General features: G+C 37.5%; 1 protein-coding gene across 10 annotated transcripts in view; it reads left to right on the forward strand.

Moving 5' to 3' along the window:
• ADAM11 (ADAM metallopeptidase domain 11) overlaps positions 1-23,179 on the forward strand; it is a 103,050-nt gene that overhangs the window by 13,930 nt on the left and 65,941 nt on the right. For all 10 annotated transcript variants that reach the window (XM_034416069.3, XM_060691718.2, XM_034416070.3 and 7 more), the window contains exons 3-6: positions 4,167-4,243; positions 11,064-11,130; positions 18,015-18,100; positions 18,675-18,741. In XM_034416069.3, the coding sequence (XP_034271960.1) occupies positions 4,167-4,243; positions 11,064-11,130; positions 18,015-18,100; positions 18,675-18,741 (297 nt within the window). The remainder of the gene's footprint in view (positions 1-4,166; positions 4,244-11,063; positions 11,131-18,014; positions 18,101-18,674; positions 18,742-23,179) is intronic.

Below are 23,179 nucleotides of genomic sequence, written 5' to 3' on the forward strand. Positions count from 1 at the left end.
ATGAAATTCACAGTTGTGCAGAAGTCTAATTATATCAATTATATTGCCATATTTGTATTTTCTATAAAAAATAACATTCTAATGAAGGAATTGTTTCATTATCTATCTGCAGGTAGTCCTGGGTTAACAGCCAATTGTTCAGCAACTGTTCAAATTACAATAGCACTAAACAAGTGGAGTTTATGACTCGTCCTCAAAATTCTGACCATCCTTCCATCCCTGTGGTTATGTGATCATAAGCCGGCCCACATTTACGATAGTTGCAGCTTGATATAATCATATGGATTGCAATTTGTGGCTTTTTTCCTGCCAGCTTCCCACAAGCAAACTTGGTAGAGAAGCTGACAGGGAAGATCGCAAGTTGCTCTGGTAAGTCTTCTGCACCTTGCACCCTCCTTGAGCTTCTTTATGCTTATATCATGCCAACTGGGCTACTTGTGCACCCTCTCCCACCCAACTGCTTACTTACCTATTGGTCTGCTTGCAAGTCCTCTGGGACTTCGACTTTGGCTGTTAGAAGCTGGCAGGAAGTAGCAAAGAAGTGCTTACCTGATGACATATGATCCTCATTTAACTGCAGCAACAGAACTGCAGGGGTTGCTCTTGCTATGCAGTGCAGTCATGGACATTGCACTTTATGACCACATCACTTAGCAATGGAAATTATGGTGACTCTTTCTCTAATCAAAAGTTGCTAAATATCCATTCCCAGAATATTGCATCATTCTGTTTTTCAAATACAGTTAGTCCTCCTTAACAACCACAATTGGGATCAGCAAATCTATAATTAACTGACATAGTCATTAAACGAGACATCATGTAACTTCAATGCCTCATGACTTCACTTTTGTTGTGGTTATTATGTTATTAAGTTAAGCAAATCGCTGCTGTCATTAAGCAAGAAATCACATGGTTGCAACTTGCAATTTACCACTGGCTTTTGCATGGTTTCTGCTTCTTGGAAGCCATCTGTGAAGTGTGCAAGTGATAGCCACGTGACCTTGGGACTCTGCGATGGTTGTAAGCCCCATCAATTGTGAGCTGCCCAGATCTCGGGTGCACAGATGCTGCAATGCTTTTAAGTGCAAGGACTGGTTGTAAAGTTATTTTTCAGCACTGTCATAACTTCAAATGGTTGCTGGATAGGGCATTTGTTAAACAGGAACTACCTGTATTGCACTTTCGTTTGAGTTCTTTTAAGATTCAAAGGGGAAAAAAACCCCATGAGATTTACCAGATGATGATGGGAAGTCCTATTCTCATCTTTTAATATATGATAGGTAGTTTTGAGTTGACTCTTATCCAAGCTTGTTGTACAAACAGGATTTGAAAGCTGAGCAGTAGTGAATAGCTACTCATTGGTTAGCAAAGATTGTTGAATGAAACTTTCATGCAAAAAGATGTGTACTGTCCAAGATCGGAGTCAGAATCACACTCAGTCAAAATTAGCTGAAGAAGCTTTGCTTGGCTCCACTAAAACATTGAGTTGAGCTCTAAGCCAAGCGTAGGGTTTGGCTATTTTTTTTTCTGCATTGTGGATAGAACTTGCCTGATTACTTAGATCAATAAAAGGCTTTATGAAGGTGATCCCACTGCAAGATGGTTAGATATCTGCTACTCAAGAGAAAGTCTTCTTCTATTGGGCTCCCAGTTGTTGAATGCTTTCCTCAGGGAGGAGTGCTGGTTTTAACAAGTTTTAACTGTGAATTGATTTAATTGGCTTGATTTCATTATGCTGCTTTATAATTTATTTATTTATTTATTAATTATTGCGATTTATATGCCGCCATTCTCCCAAGGGACTCAGGGCAGCTTACAAAAACAATATCCAATACAAATCACAATAAAATTAAAATCAACAACCCAATTAAAACAGTTTAAAATTATAACATTGTACACCCATGGCAGATCAGTTAAGTTGACGAAAAAGCCACGTCTTCAACTCACGATGGAAAGAAAGGAGGTTGGGGGCTGTCCTGAGCTCGGCGGGCAAATCATTCCAGAGGGTTGGGGCTCCCACAGAGAACACTCTCCTCCTGGGGGCCGTCAGCCAACATTGTTTGGCTGAAGGCACCCTGAGGAGGCCCACTCTGTGAGAGCGCACGGGACAGTGGGAGAGCAGCTGGAGATGGTCCTGCAAGTACCCCGGGCCTAAGCCATGAAGGACTTTATAGGTAAGCACCAGCACCTTGAAACGAATCCGGAACGTCACCGGCAGCCAGTGCAGCTCGCGCAGGAGAGGTGTTACACCTCAAATTAAAGTTAATTTGACTTTAACTTTTGTTTTAAACATAAACATTCCTATCAACAGAAGGGGATAGCTTAACAATCAAACAAGCAACAAACAAGACGTTAATAATTTGGAATGTTTGGTATTGGGGTATAGTATCCTGCAAATAATAAGTCAGAATTAACTGGAACATGTTTAGCAACATGGAATTCAGGCCCACCAGTACTAAAAGCTAATTTTTGGGGGGAGGGGCTGCTATCCCCTAAATAGTAAGAAGGAAATGTTTTATCTCACTATTCTGCTATTTCTATTTTTTCCAAGCTTGTTTGGGGTTCCAGAAGCAGGAGGTCTACACCTGAGAAACCAGAGTTATGCCTTTTGCTAATCTTTGGGGTTTTGAGGTCTCCAGATTTTTCCCACTGCAGAGGTGATACAGGTGGGAACGCCTTTTTCCAGGGTCCTAAAGTTTGAAGAACTTGGATCTGTGTATTCTTCTGACTCTCACATGTGCTCCCTGAGCCTGTGAAATCAGGCCAACATACAATTAACCAGGGCGACATGCAATTTCTGACTGTTCTCTCATGCCATCTTTGCTATAAGATAAGGTGTGATCTTAACCAGGACAAGATTCATTTTTCTTTGCTTCATCATGATCCATCTTTTCCTACTGTACAGACACACAAGATCAACCCTTGGGACTGCAGCTTCCCCAGAGCAAGTGATTCCTTGTTCCTAGGACCTAGATCATCCTCAGGCTGGGGTATGACAGAACTGAACACGCATAATGAAGGGCATATCTGAGGAAAAGCTGTCCTATGGGATCTTTCCTTCTTTCCTCCTTCCCTCCCTCTCTCTCTTCAAATTTTTTATATCACTCCCTCATATAAATTCTGGGCAGTTGACAAAGTAAAAACATTAAGCATGAAATGTTCTCCAAACCACAGCTCTTACCCCTCAAAGTAACATCAGAACAAAACCATAAATGGTTCCCAATGACCCCAAGTCAGCAAATCCTGCTGAGATTGATCTTCAGTGCCTTTTCAATGCCAGGAGCAATCATCTCTGTGGGCCACATATTGTACATCAGAGAGGCCACTGCTGTAGAGTCCAGCTTCTTGCCCACCTATTGTGCAATGGAACAGGAGCATAAGGAGTCTTTCTTTAGATGACCTCACAGAACAGGCAGAATTATTTTGAGCAAGTAAGGTGGTTCCTAATAAATATTAGTTCTACATTCTTCTCTTTAGTATCAGATGTATTGGGTACATGATGGTTGTGAATTCAAATTCAGTGATGAGATATTCTGTATTTTTATAAAGGCACCTGTGTCTTTTGTCTTCTGTACATGATGGTTGCAACAGATTAATTTCTCGCTGTATGCATCTGAAGGGAATGGAAGGAAAGGAGAGTTAAGTTTAAGAGGGAATATGTGTGATCAAACAAAATTGGTTGCATAAACAGTATTGCAGAACAACTTGTTACAATAATATGCAATGGATAAGTGCTTATTTGATATTACTATAGGTTCCCGCTCGCATCTATGTGCTAGTTGTTCCCGATTCTAGGGGGCGGTGCTCATCTCTATTTTAAAGACGAAGGAGCAGTACTGTCCGAAGACATCTCTGTGGTCATGTGGCTGGCATGAATAAATGCCAAAGGCACATGGAAAGCTGTTACCTTCTTACCAAAGGTGGTCCCTATTTTTCTACTTGCATTTTTTACGTGCTTTTGAACTGCTAGGTTGGCAGAAGCTGGGACAAGTAACGGAAGCTCACCCCATTATGCTGCACTAGGGATTTGAACTGCTGAACTGCCGACCTTTTAATCAACAAGCTCAGCATCTTAGCCACTGAGCCACCACATCCCTTTTAATATTACTATAGATGAAGGCAAAAGTCAAAGAAGGCTCTGCCTTAATTTGTTTTTGTTCTTTTAGGTTATCCATCTGGCCCAAGTGAGTTTCCTCATCCCTGCCTTTGGTTCAACCTTCATTTTGGATCTTGAGCTGAACCAGTAAGTATTTACTGCCAAAATAATTGTTCTTGTGATTCAAATGTAAGATTCCATTTTTTGATTGGGTGATAAAGGAAGGGGGAAAGAGTGGTTGATGGAGCCTCTCTGATAATTGGAGCCAAGAAATATATTCAGCAAAATTATATATAGGACTGTAAATCTTGAGGAAGTAGAAAATCACAAAGAATAAATAAGGAAGTAGTAAAAGATGTCCACATTTTAAAAAAAGAAAGAAATCTTGTCCATGTGTGTCATCTCAATGCTAAACTAGGATTCTTCTTTATGATAAACTGCTTCTTATGGTACAATGGAGAACATTGGGTGTATATTTTCAACATATGTAATAAAATGCTTTCATGTAAAAGAATGAAGAATATTGAATAGCAGTTTTAAAAATACCTAAAATTTTCTATCAGAGTACAATAAATAATGCTGGTTAGATAGTATATGCGTATTTTATGTTTATATGTGATAGCAGGACTTATAGTGGACAGACTGACAGTCTGCTCAGAATCACATCAGGAAATCTTGTCATTCTGTAAAGTGCATCTTTTCACTGCCATAATCAAAATCTGTCTCAAAATCTTTTTTTTTTTAATGGACTCTGATCACAGACAAAATAGACTCTGTTATGGAAAACTGAGTAATTTGGGTTAATACACCATGCTAAACCACAAGTAATTTGTTAGGTTTGAGTTTCAAATATAGGTGGTCCCAACTGTTGTGATTTATAAATCATGGTTTATATCATAATGTGTATACCGAGCCATTGTGGCATGTTTAATAAATTGTTATCAAACTCCGATTTAGCATTCCACAAGTCCAGTGTAACAATTAGTTAAGTAAGATAACAAAAGGTATACTGTCCACAATTTTCATCGAATTAAAATAGTAAACAATTATTGTAAATGCTGCAGGTTATGTATTTTTTAATAGTTTAATCTGGTCTATTTATATTTGTTTATTTATTTTGTTGTGTTTCTCAAATTCTGATTCAAGAAGAATCATGTGAGATATTCAGCTGTGTGAACTGAATAAACAAAAATAAATAATTACCATTCTGGAAAAGACAATCAAGCAACCTAGATTGGTGAACACCTAGTGACAAAATAATTACCAAAAGCTAACATGGGTTTGTCAAACATAGATCATGCCAGACAAATCATATTGCATTTTTTGACAAAGTGACAAAATTAGTGGACCAGAGGAATGCTGTAGATTTAATTATTTGGACTTCAATAAGGCATTTGATAAAGTAGACCACAACCTACTACTTGATAAGATAGAAAAATGTGGGTTTGACAGCATCACCACCAGATGGATTCGTAACTGGCTGACCAACCACATTCATTGTCTAGGCCTCAATGGAGCTGCATCTACTTGGAGGGAAGTATGCAGTAGGGTACCCCAAGGCTCTGTTTTAGACTCAGTACTCTCCAACATCTTCATCAATGATTTGGACAAAGGGATAGATGGGGAATTCATCAAATTTGCAGACGACACCAAGCTGGCAGGAATAGCCAATACTCCAGAAGATAGGTTTAAGGTACAGAAGGATTTTGACAGACTTGAACATTGGGGGCTATCTAACAAAATGAAATTCAATGGTGAAAAAAGTAAGATTTTACATTTAGGCAAGAAAAACAGAATGCACAGGTACAGTATAGGTAGTACTTTGCTCAATAATAGTAACTGTGAGAGGGATCTTAGAGTCATAGTGGACAATCATTTAAATATGAGCCAGCAGTGTGCTGCAGCTGCCAAAAAAGCCAATACAGTTCTAGGCTGCATTAACAGAGGGATAGAATCAAGGTCACATGAAGTGTTAATAGCATTTTATAATGCCTTGGTAAGGCCACACTTGGAATACTGAATCAAGTTTTGATCTCCACAATGTAAAAAAGATGTTGAGTCTCTAGAAAGAGTGCAGAGAAGAGCAACAAAGATGATTAGGGGACTGGAAGCTAAAACATATAAAGAATGGTTGCTGGAATTGGATATGTTTATTTTAATGAAAAGAAGGACTAGGGGTGACATGATAGCAGTGTTCCAATATTTCAGGAGTTGCCACAAAAACGAGGGGGTCAAGCTATTCTCCAAAGCACCTGAGGGCAGGACAAGAAGCAATGGATGGAAGCAACCTAGAACTAAGGAGAAATTTCCTGACAGTTAGAACAATTAATCAGTGGAACAACTTGCCTTCAGAAGTTGTGAATGCTCCAACACTGGAAGTTTTTAATAAAAGATTGGACAACCATTTGCCTGAAATTTGTATAAGCAGAGGGTTGGACTAGAAGACCTCCAAGGTCCCTTCCAGATCTGTTACTCTATTCTATCATTGTATAAATCTAGAGAGTGATCCTATGTAAAATATTTTTTATCCCATCTTTTTTTCATATACAACTCAAGGCAGCGAATGTACCAACATTCCTTCTTCCTCCTATTTTCCCCACAACAGCAACTCTGTAAAGTAGATTGGGCTGAGAGAGAATGAGTGGCCCACTCAACTGACTTTCATGGCTAAGGAAGGATTAGAACTCATAGTCTCCTAGTTTCTAGGCTAGCATTACACCGAAATGGTTCTCCAGTTATTCAATCACAATAGTCTCATTAAAATTTTCATATAAAGATCTAGAAAAGAAATAGAAATAAATAAGGATTATTGACAGAAAAAATGAATTGATTTCTCTTTAAGCATGTTTTAAGACTATAAAATAAATTTGGTAACAAATTCAGGACAAACAAAGGAAGGCATGTCTTCATACAATACAAATTGTATGAATTGTATAATTTATTGCCACTATATCTAATGTTAAGGTGACCAGACGTCCTGCTTTTGGCGGGACAGTCCCGATTTATAACAATTTGTCCCGCGTCCCGCGGCGTTTTAAAAAAGTCCTGATTTTTGGAAAGAATGCTACAAGCTAGGGAATGGCGGGAGAACGGGAAGGGAATATATGGTTTTCACTCACCCTCACCCTCTGCATCTGTTGGATCGCTGGTCCCAGTTCGCTTATCCCGCCCACTCCCAATCTATTGCTAAGTCCCAGCTGATGGCTAGAGGGAAAAAAACTGTTTAAATTCTTGCCCAGGGGCTTCAAAGGACTGCCCTACAGCTGATCAGTGTTAAAAGAAAACAAATGAGTAGACTGGTGCCTGCAAAAATAGAAAAAACAGCCCCTTTCAGCTTCAGCATAGGTTAATTACCATAAATTGATTTGATCAGCCTCCCGACTCTCAGCTGATTTGCTCTCAGCTGTTTTGCGGAGGGCTCTGTTGCTAGCTAGCTGCAAAGAAGTAAATTGCTAGAGCAAATGTTTTTTTCCCCTAGCTATGCTGAAAAAGCGAAACTGAAAGTAAAGCAGGGTCTTTGCTGCAACATGACAAAATGAGGCAGAGAGAGATTTCTTTTTCTTTTTCTTTTTCCTCACCAAAGAAAGTATATTTGTATATTTATATTTGTTTGGGATTGGTTTTCTTCCCTTTCATCTTTTTTATTGTACAGCAATCTTTCTCCTCAAACCTACCACCTCTCTCTTTTCTTTCCTTCTTCCTTTCTCCTTCTCTCTTCCTCCCTCTCTTACCCTCACTCCTACTCTAATTTCCCTTCCCTTCCTTCATCCCTCTCTATTGCTGTATCCTTTTATGCATATGGACTACTCAGAGGGCTGAAAAAGTTATTTCTGACTGGTCCTCGCACTTTTGACCAATCCTTGAACTTACGACTGTCCTCACATTTTACATTTTTGCCCTATCTTGTCACCATGGTGAAGAGAAGCAGTTGTGAAATGAGTGACACGGTTGTTAAGAATGCTACAATGGGCATAAATGATGACCAGTCATAAGTGCGAAGACCGGTCAAAAGTGCGAGGACCTGTCAGAAATCACTTTTTTCAGCCCTCTGGGTAGTCCTTTTGTGCACATGGATTACTCAGAGGGCTGAAAAAGTTATTAGTTTGTGTTAGCTTTTATGTTATTTGCAAATAACATGATACGATAGATAAATGGATGGGTGGGTAGGTGGGTGGGTGGGTGGATGGATGGATGGATGAATGGATGGATGGATAGATAGATAATGGAACAATGGTCATTTGGACAAGTTTCTGAATATTTTATTCCATGATACCTTAAAGAGGAAGTAATATATGAAGTTATAAACTTTCATTAGCTGCAAGATATTTATGCCAAGTAGTAGATTTTCATATATATGAGTAGAGAAATAATAGAACAATGTAATATCTTTTTCGGGCAGATTTGTAGATAATATCTGTAATTATCTACAAATATGACAAATTATTACAGACTTTATCTCATAGTGACCATTCAGAATGCAATAATAGATGATACAATTATCATAGTTTTAATTTGTTAATTAATAGCAATAATGAGATTGAACAATGCTGTTATCTCAGTTCAGGTATTTGTTTTAAAAAACTGTGTATGGAATAAGCCATGTTTTAGCTTAGATTATACACCATGTTCTTCTCTCCAAAAGAAGAGACCAAGATTTCATGGATGGATTGCAGTATGGGAGGTGTGAAATTTTTAACGTGGGAGTCCTCACATATGTCAGCATCTCCCAATGTGGTGTCTTCCAGTGTGTAGATTTCCAACACTCTTTTAATTCTCAGATATCTTGGCTGGGAGTTGTTAGAACTGAAATTTATGGCTACTTTAGTGGCAAAATCTGAGGTAGCAGTAGGCAAATTCATAGGCATGGATGTGGGTGCATACTTTTTCTTAACATATGGTTGTAACAGAGTGTGTGACAGGATAGAAGTTACAATGTGTTGATTTTGTATTTCTGATGGCAGCAAATGTGTAAGAAGGTGTGCTTGTCTTCCTGTTTGTTTATGTAGGTGGGTATGCATATGTTTGCGTGATAAGACTGAATGCTTGTTATGAGTGGAAAGGGCCACTGTAGTTATACTAGCTTTGTCCCATCTGCTTTTATTAAACAATTATGAAACATACTTATAACTGAACACAGTTAAAAAAAGAAGAAATGGAGATGTCTAGTTCCAGAGAATTTTCTAGATACATTGATTATGTTGATCTCTGCCTGTAATAAAGATTTGTTTTAATTTATTTATGTTGACAATTCTTGTGCTAATTAAAATATTGAGATATGGAAGGGGCAACACTGTTTTTAATTTCTAAAAAGGAGTTTCAATACTGAAGTACAAGTATGCATCTCCTGCATATGCCTTACCCTTCACCTCTGGTGAATTTGAAGACGTTATAACTATATAACAATGAAAGAAAGTCACTCTGTAATTGCTTAGTGACACTCTACACTTGTTATTTATAACTTCCAGAGATATCTTGTCAATGAAAAACAGTTTTACTGCTTCTGTTGTAGTCAAATTTCAGTCCCTCTATCTCAGAAACTATTTTGCAGTATTACATCAGTATTTGTCAGAGGTTTTTTATTTGTGGGTGCATGTGCAGAAATGTGAAACAATGCAAGCAAACTATTGACTATGATTGACACCATATTTCTCATTTTGTGCATGTGATTATAGTAATAATTAATTCCACTCAGATTCCAGTGTTTGTTCATTTATTATTATTCGTTTAAATTTACTAACTACCTAACTTCAGGGGACTCGTGAAAATATGATTATGTGCATAATGTATATCAGTATATGAGCTTCTATGTACATATTGCAAGTTTAAATAGGATTTAAATAGGTATGTGGCTGTGAGAAACCAGAGATTTTTTTTTCATGCAGTGATTTATTATTATATGAGCTGTGCAATATTGTAAAGGTATTTGGCTTTTTTTCATACTAGCTCCTAAATTTGTGTCTAAATATATATCTGGGGTGAATATAGTTTGAAGCACTATACTTGAAGGGTGTGATTAGATGAGTGCCTTTTAATATTTAATAAGGCATCTGGAAACATTTCTGTTCATCTGTTCTTCTGCTCCATCCTGCAAATAAATTAAGTTCAGGGTTAGGCACTAGATCACTGTAAGATGAGGTTGCTGATGATGAGTCTTAGTCTGTAACTAGATATGGTATGGTAAATGAGCTGGTCAGGTAACTGAGTTTCACCCCTGGACTGTGCCTGCTTTTATCCAGGAGTCCAGATGCCCTGAAAAATGACCTGAGCAAAGCTCAATGTTCATTTTCAGTGTTGGAATTTGCTGGGGCCATAGAACTGAGGGAAATATGGAGGGCTATTTGCCAGGGACTAATAGCTGCTAATAGTAGTGCATCCAGGAAGAATGTTTGTAGAATGCTACAGATATGTGGATTTCAATCATGAAATCAACACATCTGTATTGAGGAAAGGCAAGCTTTGTTATTTGCCAAATCAGATTTGCCAAATAATGAATTCTAGTTCCTTGCTCAGTTTCTTTTCTTTTTCACCCAAGGAATCTTCTCATGCAAGTCTTTGCAGAGAAGATCTGCATTCAGAAGCTAAGCTGAGAGATTTTAGAAGAAAGACAATGTGGAAATCATTGGAGACCAACAGCAAGAGATTGTTCATGCCAGTCTGGAGAGCTCACAATGTAGCTCATGCTTTGCATGATAAAGACCCCGCCACAATAGTAATTCAAGAAATTTCTTATGACATGCACCCATACAAGTGCCGTGATTGTCAACTAGAGGATAGTTTAGAGTATTTATATTGAGCAAAGGAAAGTGGGCAAATCGGTCACAAAAAGAAATGACAAAAGTTTTGGTGTTCTCAATCCTGTTAATTTTATAAGAATGGATTAGGAAAACAGGAGAATATGAGGCAGATTTGATCTCAAACATAGATGAAAGTGTTTATATAACTTTTATCTTTTTTCTTCTCCTATCAGCCATCTGTTGTCCTTAAATTATGTGGAACGTCATTTTGGACAGGATGGAAATGCCAGTCACACCACGGTAAGGAATCTAAAGATCTATATCTGTATTGCTTGACTTAATATTTAAATATGTGTAGAGTGCCTTTGCATCCGGAGATGGGGGGAGGGAGGGAGGGAGAGGGGGGTAGAGGGAGAAGATTGTTACAAGACCTTGACCTGCATTTATTTCAGGCTAATTCTCCCATCTGTTAAACATGAAAAAACTAACTGGGTGGGGCAGTGGGAAGATTGTGGATGGGAGGGGTGCTGGTTGTACTTTGCAGCTGCCCAAGCAAAAATGTAGATTGCAGATGCTGAGTCTGAAAAAGAATGAATGGATGATCCAGAAATAGCCCTGCTCTCCCTGCAAAAGGAAGCCTCACAAGTAGAGCATCAATAATACTAAGTGCTTGCTAAGTGGTTGGTCACACACAGCCTCCCAAGGAGCTGCAGCCAATCCTTGAGTCCATCCACTTTATTTCCCTGCTTTGCCAGGAGCAATGGCTTCCCCCATTCTTGTCTAAGCTAACCTGAACCATGCTGTTTTCTATAAATAGTCATGAGAGGGAGGTCGTTGCTTGCTCATGCTGCAACAACCTTGAACACAACAGGCAGTGCAGGGACACTTGTGAACTGTTTCATAGAAAGACATAAGTAGGCAAAAGAAGGTCAGCAGACAGGCATGCCTTTGCACAGAGGGTACAGCTGGGTATTGGTGTGCTAATGTCATTTCAAGTATCATTTATTGTTCTTCACTGCTGATGATATTGTTCAAGTGCAATATTATCCACACTGATTTTACATTTTAAATGCCATGCTTCTTTGAGCTGTACATTCAACATTACCACACCATACCTGAAAAATAACACTCTGCCCTCCTTCACTCTCCAACAGTGTTGGACTATTGTTCATATTAAATTAAATAATCCTGAATATGATAGGAGTCATAGGGTACTGAATGGTAGAAACCACATCTGGAGGTTACTGGATAGTAGAAAACTAGAACATCTGGAATCTATATCTGGAGAGTGGAAAGTATTGGAAAGTCTTATGAGAGTCTGCCTGTCTGCATACATTCTGATCTATTCTCTGGTCATCTCTTGCCTTAGTTCCTGTAATCTTCACTCAGCTTTTTCACCATAATTTCAGAAGACTTTAGCTAATTTCCTTAGTCCTCTGCCTGATGTCTGTGTAGCTTATATCTCTACATAGCCATCCTATGTTAATCCTTTCTTTGTTATCTCCCCAAAAGCTGAAATATCAAGATCTGAATTATATAGGACAGGGAAAGACATTTCCCATTCAAATGAGATGGTCATGCAGTCCACACAGAGAGAACATGTGAAAATGTTTTGTTTAACAGATGTCAGGACCAGATTTTCGATACTTAAGGCCATGAACATGAAAGGAGTTCAAGGGATTTTAAGTCATCTTTCAACAGTGGACTTGACTGAGCAGATATTATGATAATCTGGTCATAGTTTTTTCCGCTATGATGAGAAGTATTATGTTTCCAAATTTATATTAAGCTTGTAAATTATCATATGCAGGCAACTCTGAAAAATTTGTTCTCTTTTTGGCTATGCAAAGATGTGTAAGTGTAACTGTATAACAACAAAGAAATTGAATTTCTTCTTCCACTTTACCTTGCTGTTTTTTGTAATTTTTACTTTTTGTATTACAGCAGTAGTAGTATTTATTTATTTGATTAATGACCAACTAATTTAAAACAATAATAGCAAAATGAAACAAATTTAACTCAGTTTATTTAGCATATACTAAAAGACAAATCACCATTTATTTATATCTCTACTGCTGTAATAATGTTATATCCAAATAATGTCAATGTAATTTTAAAAAACCCACCAATTTCTTTTAGCTATTTGCTTTAGAGCAAGTTCTGAAAAAAGAGCTACCTAAAATAGTAGCATGCAAAAAAGCAAAGGATATGAAATATTAAAAATAATTAAGAAAACAAAACCTAGTGCCAGAAAAATACAACTGAACACTCACACATCTTTGATATAACAAAACGTAAGTCATTAAATTTGTTTATCTTATCCACAGGAGGAGCCATTGTCCAACAGCAAAGTGCACCCATTTGCATTTGGAAAGCCTCAAATTCAGTTTATTGCTTATTTTCATAGCAGTTTTATTACAAATTACAGCAGCAAAAAACTAATTCAAACTAAAAAAAAAGAAAATATTAGATACAAAAAATAAAAAGAAAAGAAAAAAATAATAGTAAAGAAAAAAAGATATATAGAAAGAAATGGCTTCTCTCTTTATCACAAGCATAAATAATTTTAATAACTTATTAAAGGTAAAGGTAAAGATTTCTCCCTGTCCGAGTCTTGTCTGATTCTAGGGGTCAGAAATGCTTATTTCCATTTCTTATCCAAGGGAGCAAATGTTTTCTGAAGACATTTCCGTGGTCATGTAGCCAGCAGGACTATACACTGAAGTGCACAAAACGCTATTACCTTCCCACCAAAGTGGTACCTATTTATCTACTCACATTTAAATGCTTTCAAATTGCTAGCTCGTGCAGGACTTGAGTCTTGAATCTGGGTTGTATATATTCAGCACCCCAAATAACTTATTACCTTCTCTTAAAATAAACAAATAATCTCTTATTCCCGTATCCCATCTGTTATTTAGAAACAAATCCTTAAAACCTCGTCATTTCAACTCCAATCATCAAAAGTGCATGAGTCGTTATAGAGATAACAATATATGTGTTTTAATCTTGATCAAAGAAACCAACTCTATATTTCTTAGATTTATTTCTAACTTTCTGATGTTTAGTCACTTCAAATAATATCCTAGAAGTTTATTTCTTTTTATTTTTTTCTTTGTCCCCGCTCATAAAATTTTTCAAATCTTCATAAAATATGTATCTGGCCTTACTCTCTTGATTTGTTATTTTGTATATCCCTTTTAATTATGAATATATCATCTATGCTATTATTAAACCCACTTTTAAATTGGTCTCAGTATTGTCTGATAAAACTTGTTCCTTTCCATAATATCTTTTAAATAAAGTCTTATCTATAGTGGCAGTCACAGTTAAAATTAACTTCTGAGCCCATTGTTTAAAAATATCCTTCAGTATATCCAATATTAAAATATTTTGCTCCATTCTGTATTTGTAAGTCAAATTTAAGTGTTTGTCTCTTTTATTTTTTTTATTAAAAAGTTTTATCAATTACAACAATTTTTTCCCCATCCTTCCTCTCCCCTTCCCTCCTCCACCCACCCCCCATCCCCCATCTCCCCTCTCCCTCCAATCCCCCTCCCCCCATCCCGGACTTCCCAGAGCAAATACAGGGTATAACATTTAACAAACATAAACTAAAATATGCTAACTTTCTGTAGGCTCCTAATTCCCTCTTGCTCTTTAACTCGCCTTTCAACTAACAAAACATAATTCAAAAAGAAAAAGTTGGTTTCATTCATAAGCTATTTGAAGCTTTTTAGTCTGATATTTGTTTTGAATATAGTCAATCCATCTTCTCCATTCCGATATATATCTTTCATTTGAATGGTCCTTCAAATATGCTGAAATTTTTGCCATCTCTGCTAAATTCACTACTTTTAATGTCCATTCTTCAATAGTAGGTAAGTCTTCCTTCTTCCAATACTGCGCCACCAGAAGTCTGGCTGTTGTTATTAAATTTAAAATCAACTTAGTCTCTATAACAGTACAATCTGTAATTATACCTAACAAAAAGAACTGTGGAGTAAATTTTATCTTCTTTTTGATAATATTTTGAATAATCCACCATATTTTTATCCAAAATGCCTTAATTTTTTTACATGTCCACCATATATGATAATACGTGGCATCGTCACGTTCATATCTCCAACACTTAGGTTGCACACTTGGATACATACAGGCTAGCTTTTTAGGATCTAGATGCCATCTATAAAACATTTTATAAAAATTCTCTCTTAAATTTTGGGCTTGCGTAAACTTCACATTTCTAACCCATATTTTTTCCCACGTTTCCATCATTATTGGTTCTTCAATGCTTTGTGCCCACTTTATCATACAGTCCTTAACTAACTCCGTTTCTGAACCTACTTCTACCAATGCATTATACAACCTTTTTATATGCATTTGATTTTGATCTCTAATTTGTTTTACCAAGTTCTCCTCATTTTGCAAGATATCAATTTTCTGATCTTCTCTCTATCTAGCTTGCAACTGTACATACTGAAACCATGTTTGAATTATCCTTTCTTCTCTTAGTTGATTCAAAGATTTTAATTGTAGTATACCTCTTTCCTTGTTAAGGAGCTCTTTGTATGTAGTCACATCTTGTTTTTGCTCTACATTTATATTCTCTATCAAAGGTTGTTGAGAGTGTGGTGGCGCGACAACTACCCCGATACCTGGATGAAATTGTCTATCTGGATCTGTTCCAGTCGGGCTTCAGGTCACGATACAGCATGGAAACGGCATTGGTCACGTTGGTGGATGATCTCTGGAGGGCTTGGGACAGAGGTTGCTCCTCTATCCTGGTCCTATTAGATCTCTCAGCGGCTTTTGATACCATCGACCATGGTATCTTACTGCACCGGCTGGAGGGGTTAGGAATAGGGGGCACCGTGCTTCGGTGGTTCTCCTCCTTCCTCCACCGTTCGCAGTTTGTGTTGGCAGGGGGGCAGAGGTCGACCTTGAGACACCTTATTTGTGGGGTGCCGCAAGGGTCAGTCCTCTCACCCCTTCTGTTCAACATTTATGTAAAACCGCTAGGCGAGATCATCCGTGGTTTTGGGGTGAGTGTTCATCAGTATGCTGATGACACACAGCTATACATCTCCACCCCAGACCACCCCAATGATGCCCTTGCTGTGATGTCCTGTTGCCTGGAGGCCGTGCAGATCTGGATCGGGAGAAACAAGCTCAGACTCAACCTCTCAAAGACCGAGTGGCTGTGGCTTCTGGCGTCCCTGTATAGTCAGCTGGTACCATCACTGACAATTGGGGATGAGATCTTGCTCCCCACAGAGAGGGCCTGCAACTTGGGTGTCCTCCTGGATTCACGGCTATCTTTAGAAGATCATTTGACGGCCGTGGCCAGGGGTGCCTTTTATCAGGTTCGCCTGATCCGCCAGTTGCGTCCCTTTCTGGATCGGGATGCCTTGCGCATGGTCACTCATGCCCTAGTTACCTCCCATATGGACTACTGTAGTGCTCTCTACATGGGGCTCCCCTTGAAAAGCACCCGGAGGTTCCAACTGGTCCAGAATGTATCCGCGCGGGTGATTATGGGCGCAGCTCGATGCGCCCATGTAACACCTCTCCTACGCGAGCTGTACTGGCTCCTGGTGGTCTTCCGGGTGCGATTCAAGATGTCAGTTATCACCTTTAAAGCGCTCCATGGCTTAGGACCTGGATACCTACGAGACCATCTTTTGCCACCAATAGTCTCCCACCGACCAGTTCGTTCTCACAGGGAGGGATTATTCAGGGTACCGTCAGTCAAATTATGCTGACTGGCGACTCCCAGGGGGAGGGCCTTCTCTGTGAGGGCTCCAACCCTTTGGAATGAACTGCCTCCTGAGATAGGAAATATCCCTGATCTCCGTGCTTTCCGCCGTGACCTCAAGACCCTGATGTTCCAACAAGCGGGGCTAAACATATGAACATGTGAATGTTTTTAAAATGTTATCTAATTTTAGGTTCTATTTAATTGGGCCAAACTATGTTATAATAATAATTTTAATTAGCAATTTTATGTTTTTCTTGACTGTACACTGCCTTGAGTCCTACGGGAGAAAGGCGGTATAGAAATTAATTAAATAAATAAATAAATAAATAAATAAATAAATAAATAAATAAATAAATAAATTTATACTTATACTTTTTCCAGACACGCAATAAAGCATTCCTTAATATGTGACTTTTTAAAGTCTTATCCACTTTCTTATCATATAATAAATAAGCATGCCACCCGTAAACCAAATCATATCCCTCAATATTCAATATTCTTTCTTCTGTTGAGTTCATCCAGTCACTCATTGCTGATAGGGCAGCTGCCTCATAATATAGACTTAAATTGGGCATTTTGAGACCTCCTCTTTCACGTGCATCCTGCATTATTTTTTGTTTTATTCTTGGTCTCTTCCCTGCCCAGACAAAATTATTAATACCCTTCTGCCATATCTTCAAATTTTCATCTTTTTAAAGTATTGGTATCATGTGAAAAAGAAACAAAAACTTAGGCAAAACATTCATTTTTATTGCTGCTATTCTTCCTAACAAGGATAGTTGTAATTTTTTCCAATTTTCCATCTCTCTGTGTATTTTTTGCCACAACGGATCATAGTGTTTGTCTCTTTTAATTGTAACCTTATTTGCTTCTAGTTTATTTAGTGTACAATTTTTAAAATCTTATGTTAAAAAAAAGAATTAAAAACAAAAGTATTTTCCTAGGGGAAGGATTTTTTATAATTAATTCCAAACTCATATTTCAAATATATCTGGACTCTTAGTCCATCTGTTACTTTCTAAATAATGCTTTGGCTCTTTGTTTCAAATAGTTTTTAAGTCCTTAAACTTCTTTTAAAGAAATATGTTTTAAACAAGTTCCCCTTTCCCCTCAAAAAATGTTTCCGTTCTTCCTGCTCTGTTGGATACTCTATTTCTCTGATTTCCAATAAACCGACTGCACATACTTTATTCCACCCATCCTTTGAGTGAGTGAGGACATCAATCACTATTTTCTACATACTCCCCTCTTACTTCTGGAGTAGCATAGAGAATCTGAATGGTACTGCTGTGGTGGAGAGATTTGATTTGTCCCTTGCTAATTGGTTGCTTATTTTGCTTCTTGTATTGAAGAACAAGCCAATTCGCATTACAAGAACTTAAGCAGATAAAAGAAGACATTATGTTTTTTACTTCTCCTTTAGGGAACAAGTGAGCACTGTTACTATCAGGGCAATCTCCGTGGAGAAGCAAACTCCTTTGTGGCTTTATCTACCTGCCATGGCCTACAGTAAGTAAGGAATGGTGAAATGGGAAAAGGAACCATGAAAAAGAAAGCCAAAGTCAGTATGGCTGTATTATGTTTTTTTAAATTGACAGTTGGATATTGTCATATTGGGATCCTTCATAGATAAGGAGTAGTTTAGACATTTAAAAATTAATAACTCTGATAATAGACATTTAAAAAATAATAATTCTGATCAATCAGAAACCTTATTAAAGTTGCTACTTCAATGCTGAGTGGCCTTGGGGGTGATGTCAGCATGGTGCAATTGTGGCTTCTATCATACCGAAAAGGTGAGTTTAGCACCTGTGAATAATATTTCCTAGTAATTATTAAGGGCATATAATCTGCATATAGACATTTCTTGGTCCAGATTCTGTTTTTATTTCCCTGAGTGAGAGGAATAAAGAATGTCAACTATGACTGCTTCATGGAAATGCTTAGCATGCAACTGTTTAGAAACGTGCAACTTTGTCCTAATGCCTGCCTGAATATTGTTTCTTAATTTTTTCCTCCTAATGTAACTATAGTTGCTTTTGTGTTTTATGTAACCTCTTCATATTTCTTTGCACTTCTTCAGTGGTGTTTTCTCTGATGGAAAAGACGTGTACCTCCTGAAACCTCATGATTCACTTGAACATCAAGCGGTAAGGAAAGCCTGGCCCGGGTTGTAATTCCATCACTTGCCATGGAGATACCTCACTTGTGTTTCATCCCCAGAGGTGAAAGGAAGTTCGTGTTGGCTCTCTTCCCTCCTGTAAACTTCTGTAGATATTGGGACTCCATTCTAAGGCAGGGTCAGTGTCAAAGTGAGGTGTCTGGGCAAAATTACTGGCATTGAATTGCAGAGGCCCGGATTCAAATCTCTCTTCAGCCAGAAAGCTCACTTGAAGGATATCAGCAACCATTATCCATCAGACCAACTGACATCACTAGGTTGTTCCTAGGATAAAAGATAACAATTACAAGGTACACAGTTGTTTTAAGCAATAGTGACGTATAAGAATAATACACATAAATTCTATTTATACTTTCTTGGCATAGTAATAGAAAGAGAGAAAAATGCCAGCTTTAAAACTGTGAGGTCAGACCCACGCAGGGCTAATTAACTCCAACCTTTATCAAGAAATTGTTGCGTATTTTATTTTTCTCAACACTTTTTGTTGTACACTACAATCACTGTATTGATTTTAAAATTGCCTTTCTTTCTCCCAAAGGGGTATTATGGTTGCAAATCCTCCAGCAGTTACTAAAGAAAATACCATATTCAGATTCTAAAATTTCTGCTCCAATATGGAGCTATATCATATCTGGTTCCAAAGAAACTGGGATTTTTTATAGTGCTAGATGCCTTAGGCAGCTTCTAAATCTGCTCTCCTCCCTCCACAACTTGGCCTAACATATTTCCAGCAGCCACTCTTTTGTAAAAGCCATGATAAGGAGTTTTTCAAGGTGCTTTCTTTGAATGTTGTTACCATAGCAGCAAAGGGAAGGAGATTGCATACCACCACCTCCCCCCCATAATCTGCTTCCTCTACCTTCTTACTTCCCATCTATCTCAATTTGCAGACATGTTTTACTATTGCTTTATTCCAATCAATCATTTTAGAGATTGCTCGATGAAAAACATGGTAGGAGAACATTATAATATTTTACCCAAAAAGTATTGGAGAAAAAAGAAATTGTGATAACATAAACATGAACTCTAACTTGACATAAGAAACTGATTTTCAACATTAGGGTGTTTGAATATTGTAATAGGTAAACCAGTAAGAAAGAAACAATTTTTAAGCATGAACAGGCTGTTCTTCAGTCTTGAAAAACATAACACCTTGGTGTATATGGCACTTCTATAGAGAATCTTTTCAGCAGTTTAGAAACAGTTCCAAAGCTGTGAGATCTCACAATATTGGCTAAGAGAGAACTGACTCATGCTTCTTTTGGCTTTTCACTAGTTTATCTAAAATTGGGGCAAAGCTGATGTTTTCCTTTGCAAAGTTTCAGATATCTAAAACATGTAAATGCTTTTATCTCTCATGGATGGAATTCTTGCTTCCATCCTTTGACTATTCCTATGCTATATGCGCACGCTATTAATTCTCAGGTCCTTTAAGAGAAAAGATGGCTTAGTAATTTTGTGGCTTTCATAACATCACAGGGGTTGCTTTGCACACAATTGAACATAAAAATGAAAGCAAGAATAGGGGTAGTGATGCTAGCAATTATTTCTTTTTACACATACCCTGTAAAAGTTTTAAAAATTATTTTGTATCATATAAGCTTTGCCAGATAATATAAAGAGGAATAACAGAAGAATAAAGATATAAAAAGCGAAGTAGAAGAAAAACTACTAATAAAACATAAAGTAGTGGCCAAAATTGTGGAAACCTTTTGGGAAAAGTGTCTTTTTGAGATTTGATGGCTAATAATACCAGTTTATTGTTTAGTAGTACCATAAAATTATATATCAATGGAAAGATAATTTAATCAAGAATGTAATGCAACAACATTTGTTCAATTATCTGTAGTCTATGAAAAGTTATAGCCAAATAACCAGAAAAAGGAAGCACAACTTGCTTAGATTGATATCAGCTAGCTTTCCTTCGTCTGATTGTAGCCAATGAGCATGAGTGTTTAGAGAGCCAATCAGGTATCATCTTGTTTTGGCAATGAGCCAATCAAATCACACTAGGATTCAGTTATTGATGTCATGTATTAAAGGTGAGAGGAGGACATTTGTCAGTGTGTTATGTGATTGCTATCAAGTTGGTTGGAGTTTTTTGTGTTCTTTCATTTAGTAAGCTTGTAAAACATAATAAAATTAAAGAAATGGTGCAAAGAGTTGACTGGCCGTCCAGAAAGCGATGTAAAATAGTATTATTAAGTGAACCAGGCTACAGTTATAAAGAAATTAGAAGAAAAATTGGTGGAAACTTAACCAAAGGTGGCATTTCTAAGTTTTTGAAGAGGTATAAGGAGACTCAGTCACTACAAACCCACACTGGTAAAGGCAGGAAAAGATGCACAACAGCAAGTGATGATAGAAGAATTAAGAAATCTTATATGACACAAGAAAATCATTTGGGTATATACAAGATGAAATGGCGCAATGCAATGTGAAGTTGAGTGCAAGGACTGTTCGGCGCAGACTGCAGGAATTTGGCTTAAAATCTAGAATTCCACAAAAAAAAGCTGCTATTCTAATAGCAAGTCCTTCATAAAAGTTATTGCATTACATTCTTGATTAAATTATCTTTCCATTGATATATAATTTTATGGTACTACTAAAAAAAAAAGTGATGTTATTAGCCATGAAACCTCAAAAGGTTTCCACAATTTTGGCCACTACTGTAAGTAAAATATAATAATAATAAACAACTTTTAGTAGTGCCTTTGCTCATTCCTTTCCATTTATTTTCCCAAATGCTAACCACTACCTAGATATTTGCTATACTTGAGCGTGAAATGGTGGAGGTTATTATTAGTACCTGAGACATTTTATTTATCATTTTAATAGATATTTTAACTGCTTTTCTAGAAAACATTCCAAACAAACCTTGCTGTGTAATGTAATTTTTATAATGGAGTCATTCCTGCTTGAATTAATTTATTCAATTTATATCACATCTAACATATGTGACTCATGGTAGCTTGGAATAAAATACACAGTATGAAAAAACAAAAATGAAAAAGATAATAGTGGAGCACTGGAGCCTCATCCAACCATACAGCCAGGAGATGGTATCTGTAGGATACATAGGAGCCTGAGCTTGAGCACAAAGCTAAGTTTTCAAGTCCTTATGGAAAGGCAGCAAGGATGGAACCAGTCTAATCTTGTGGGGAATGATATCTCAAAGGGCAAGCCCCATAGTAGAAAAGGCTCTTCTTCTGGACCCCATGAGCCAACACTTCTTAACTGACAGTATCCAGAGCATGCCCCTCCTGCTAGATCAAACAGGATGGTAGAGACAAGTGGGAAAAGATAAGTAACCCAGTCCCTTTGTCTGAGACTAGAATTAGTGCCATTTGGAATAAAACATTCATCTTGGGATATCTTTAGGAACTGAGGACTGATGTAGGATGGCTTCAAGGTGGCTCAGTGGCTAAGACACTGAGCTTGTAGATCAGAAAGGTTGGCAGTTCAAATCCCTAGTACAGGTCTCATGCGTGAGCAAGGGGTTGGACTAGATGACCTCCAAGGTCCCTTCCAACTCTGTTACTGTTACAAGCCACTCCCCAATAAGGAAAGTAGAAGAAAGTGGAATAGTAAATATTGTAACTGGGGGGACATGACATAGGGAAGAAAAAAGCAAAAGAAATACAGATAGTGTGAAATATCAGATGTAGTCCACACACCTTAAAGTTGCCAGGTTTGAGTTAAATTGTGGTTAAATCTGTCATATTAGTGCAGTCATACTAATTCTCCCCGACAATATAATAACTCAGTGTAGAAGACAAAAAAGACCAGTACAATCAAGATATTAAGGTAAGATGTTCATAGTTTTATGGGCATTTAGAGTATAGGCATTTACTTTTCATTTTATGATGCCTGCTGAATAGAGCAGTAAAAACTTGAAAGGAATTTTAGTTTGTTCTATCACTTGTTTCCAGGCCCCAACCCTATTCCCTCCAATAAGTCATTAACTCTGATCACTTTTGCATGTTTCCCTGCCACTTGCCACTGGGGAAATTATTTTCTTTGCTAACTTTGTATGATTCTGGACTTAGGTGGTGTTGGGTCTTTATTGGGGCTGTTCAATACAAATCAGCCAGCCAAATTTTAGCCTGTTCTTTTCTACTAACCTCCAGTTTATTAAATCAGTTTATTTAATGACTGTTAAAAGTTACAACACTGCAAAAAGTAACTTCTGACCGTTTCACACTTACAACTATTGCAGCATTCTAATGTCACATGATCAAAATTCAGACTTGGCAACTGACTCGTATTTATGATGGTTGCAGTATCCTGTGGTCATGTGATCACCTTTTGTAACCTTCTGACAAGTGAAGTCAATGGGGAAAGCAGATTCACTCAATAACCATGTTACTAACTTAACAACTGCAGTGATTCACTTAAAATCTGTG

This window comes from Pantherophis guttatus, chromosome 4 (assembly GCF_059756535.1).
Source record: "Pantherophis guttatus breed Tessera chromosome 4, ASM5975653v1, whole genome shotgun sequence".
In the NCBI taxonomy this organism is placed as follows: Eukaryota; Metazoa; Chordata; class Lepidosauria; order Squamata; family Colubridae; genus Pantherophis; species Pantherophis guttatus.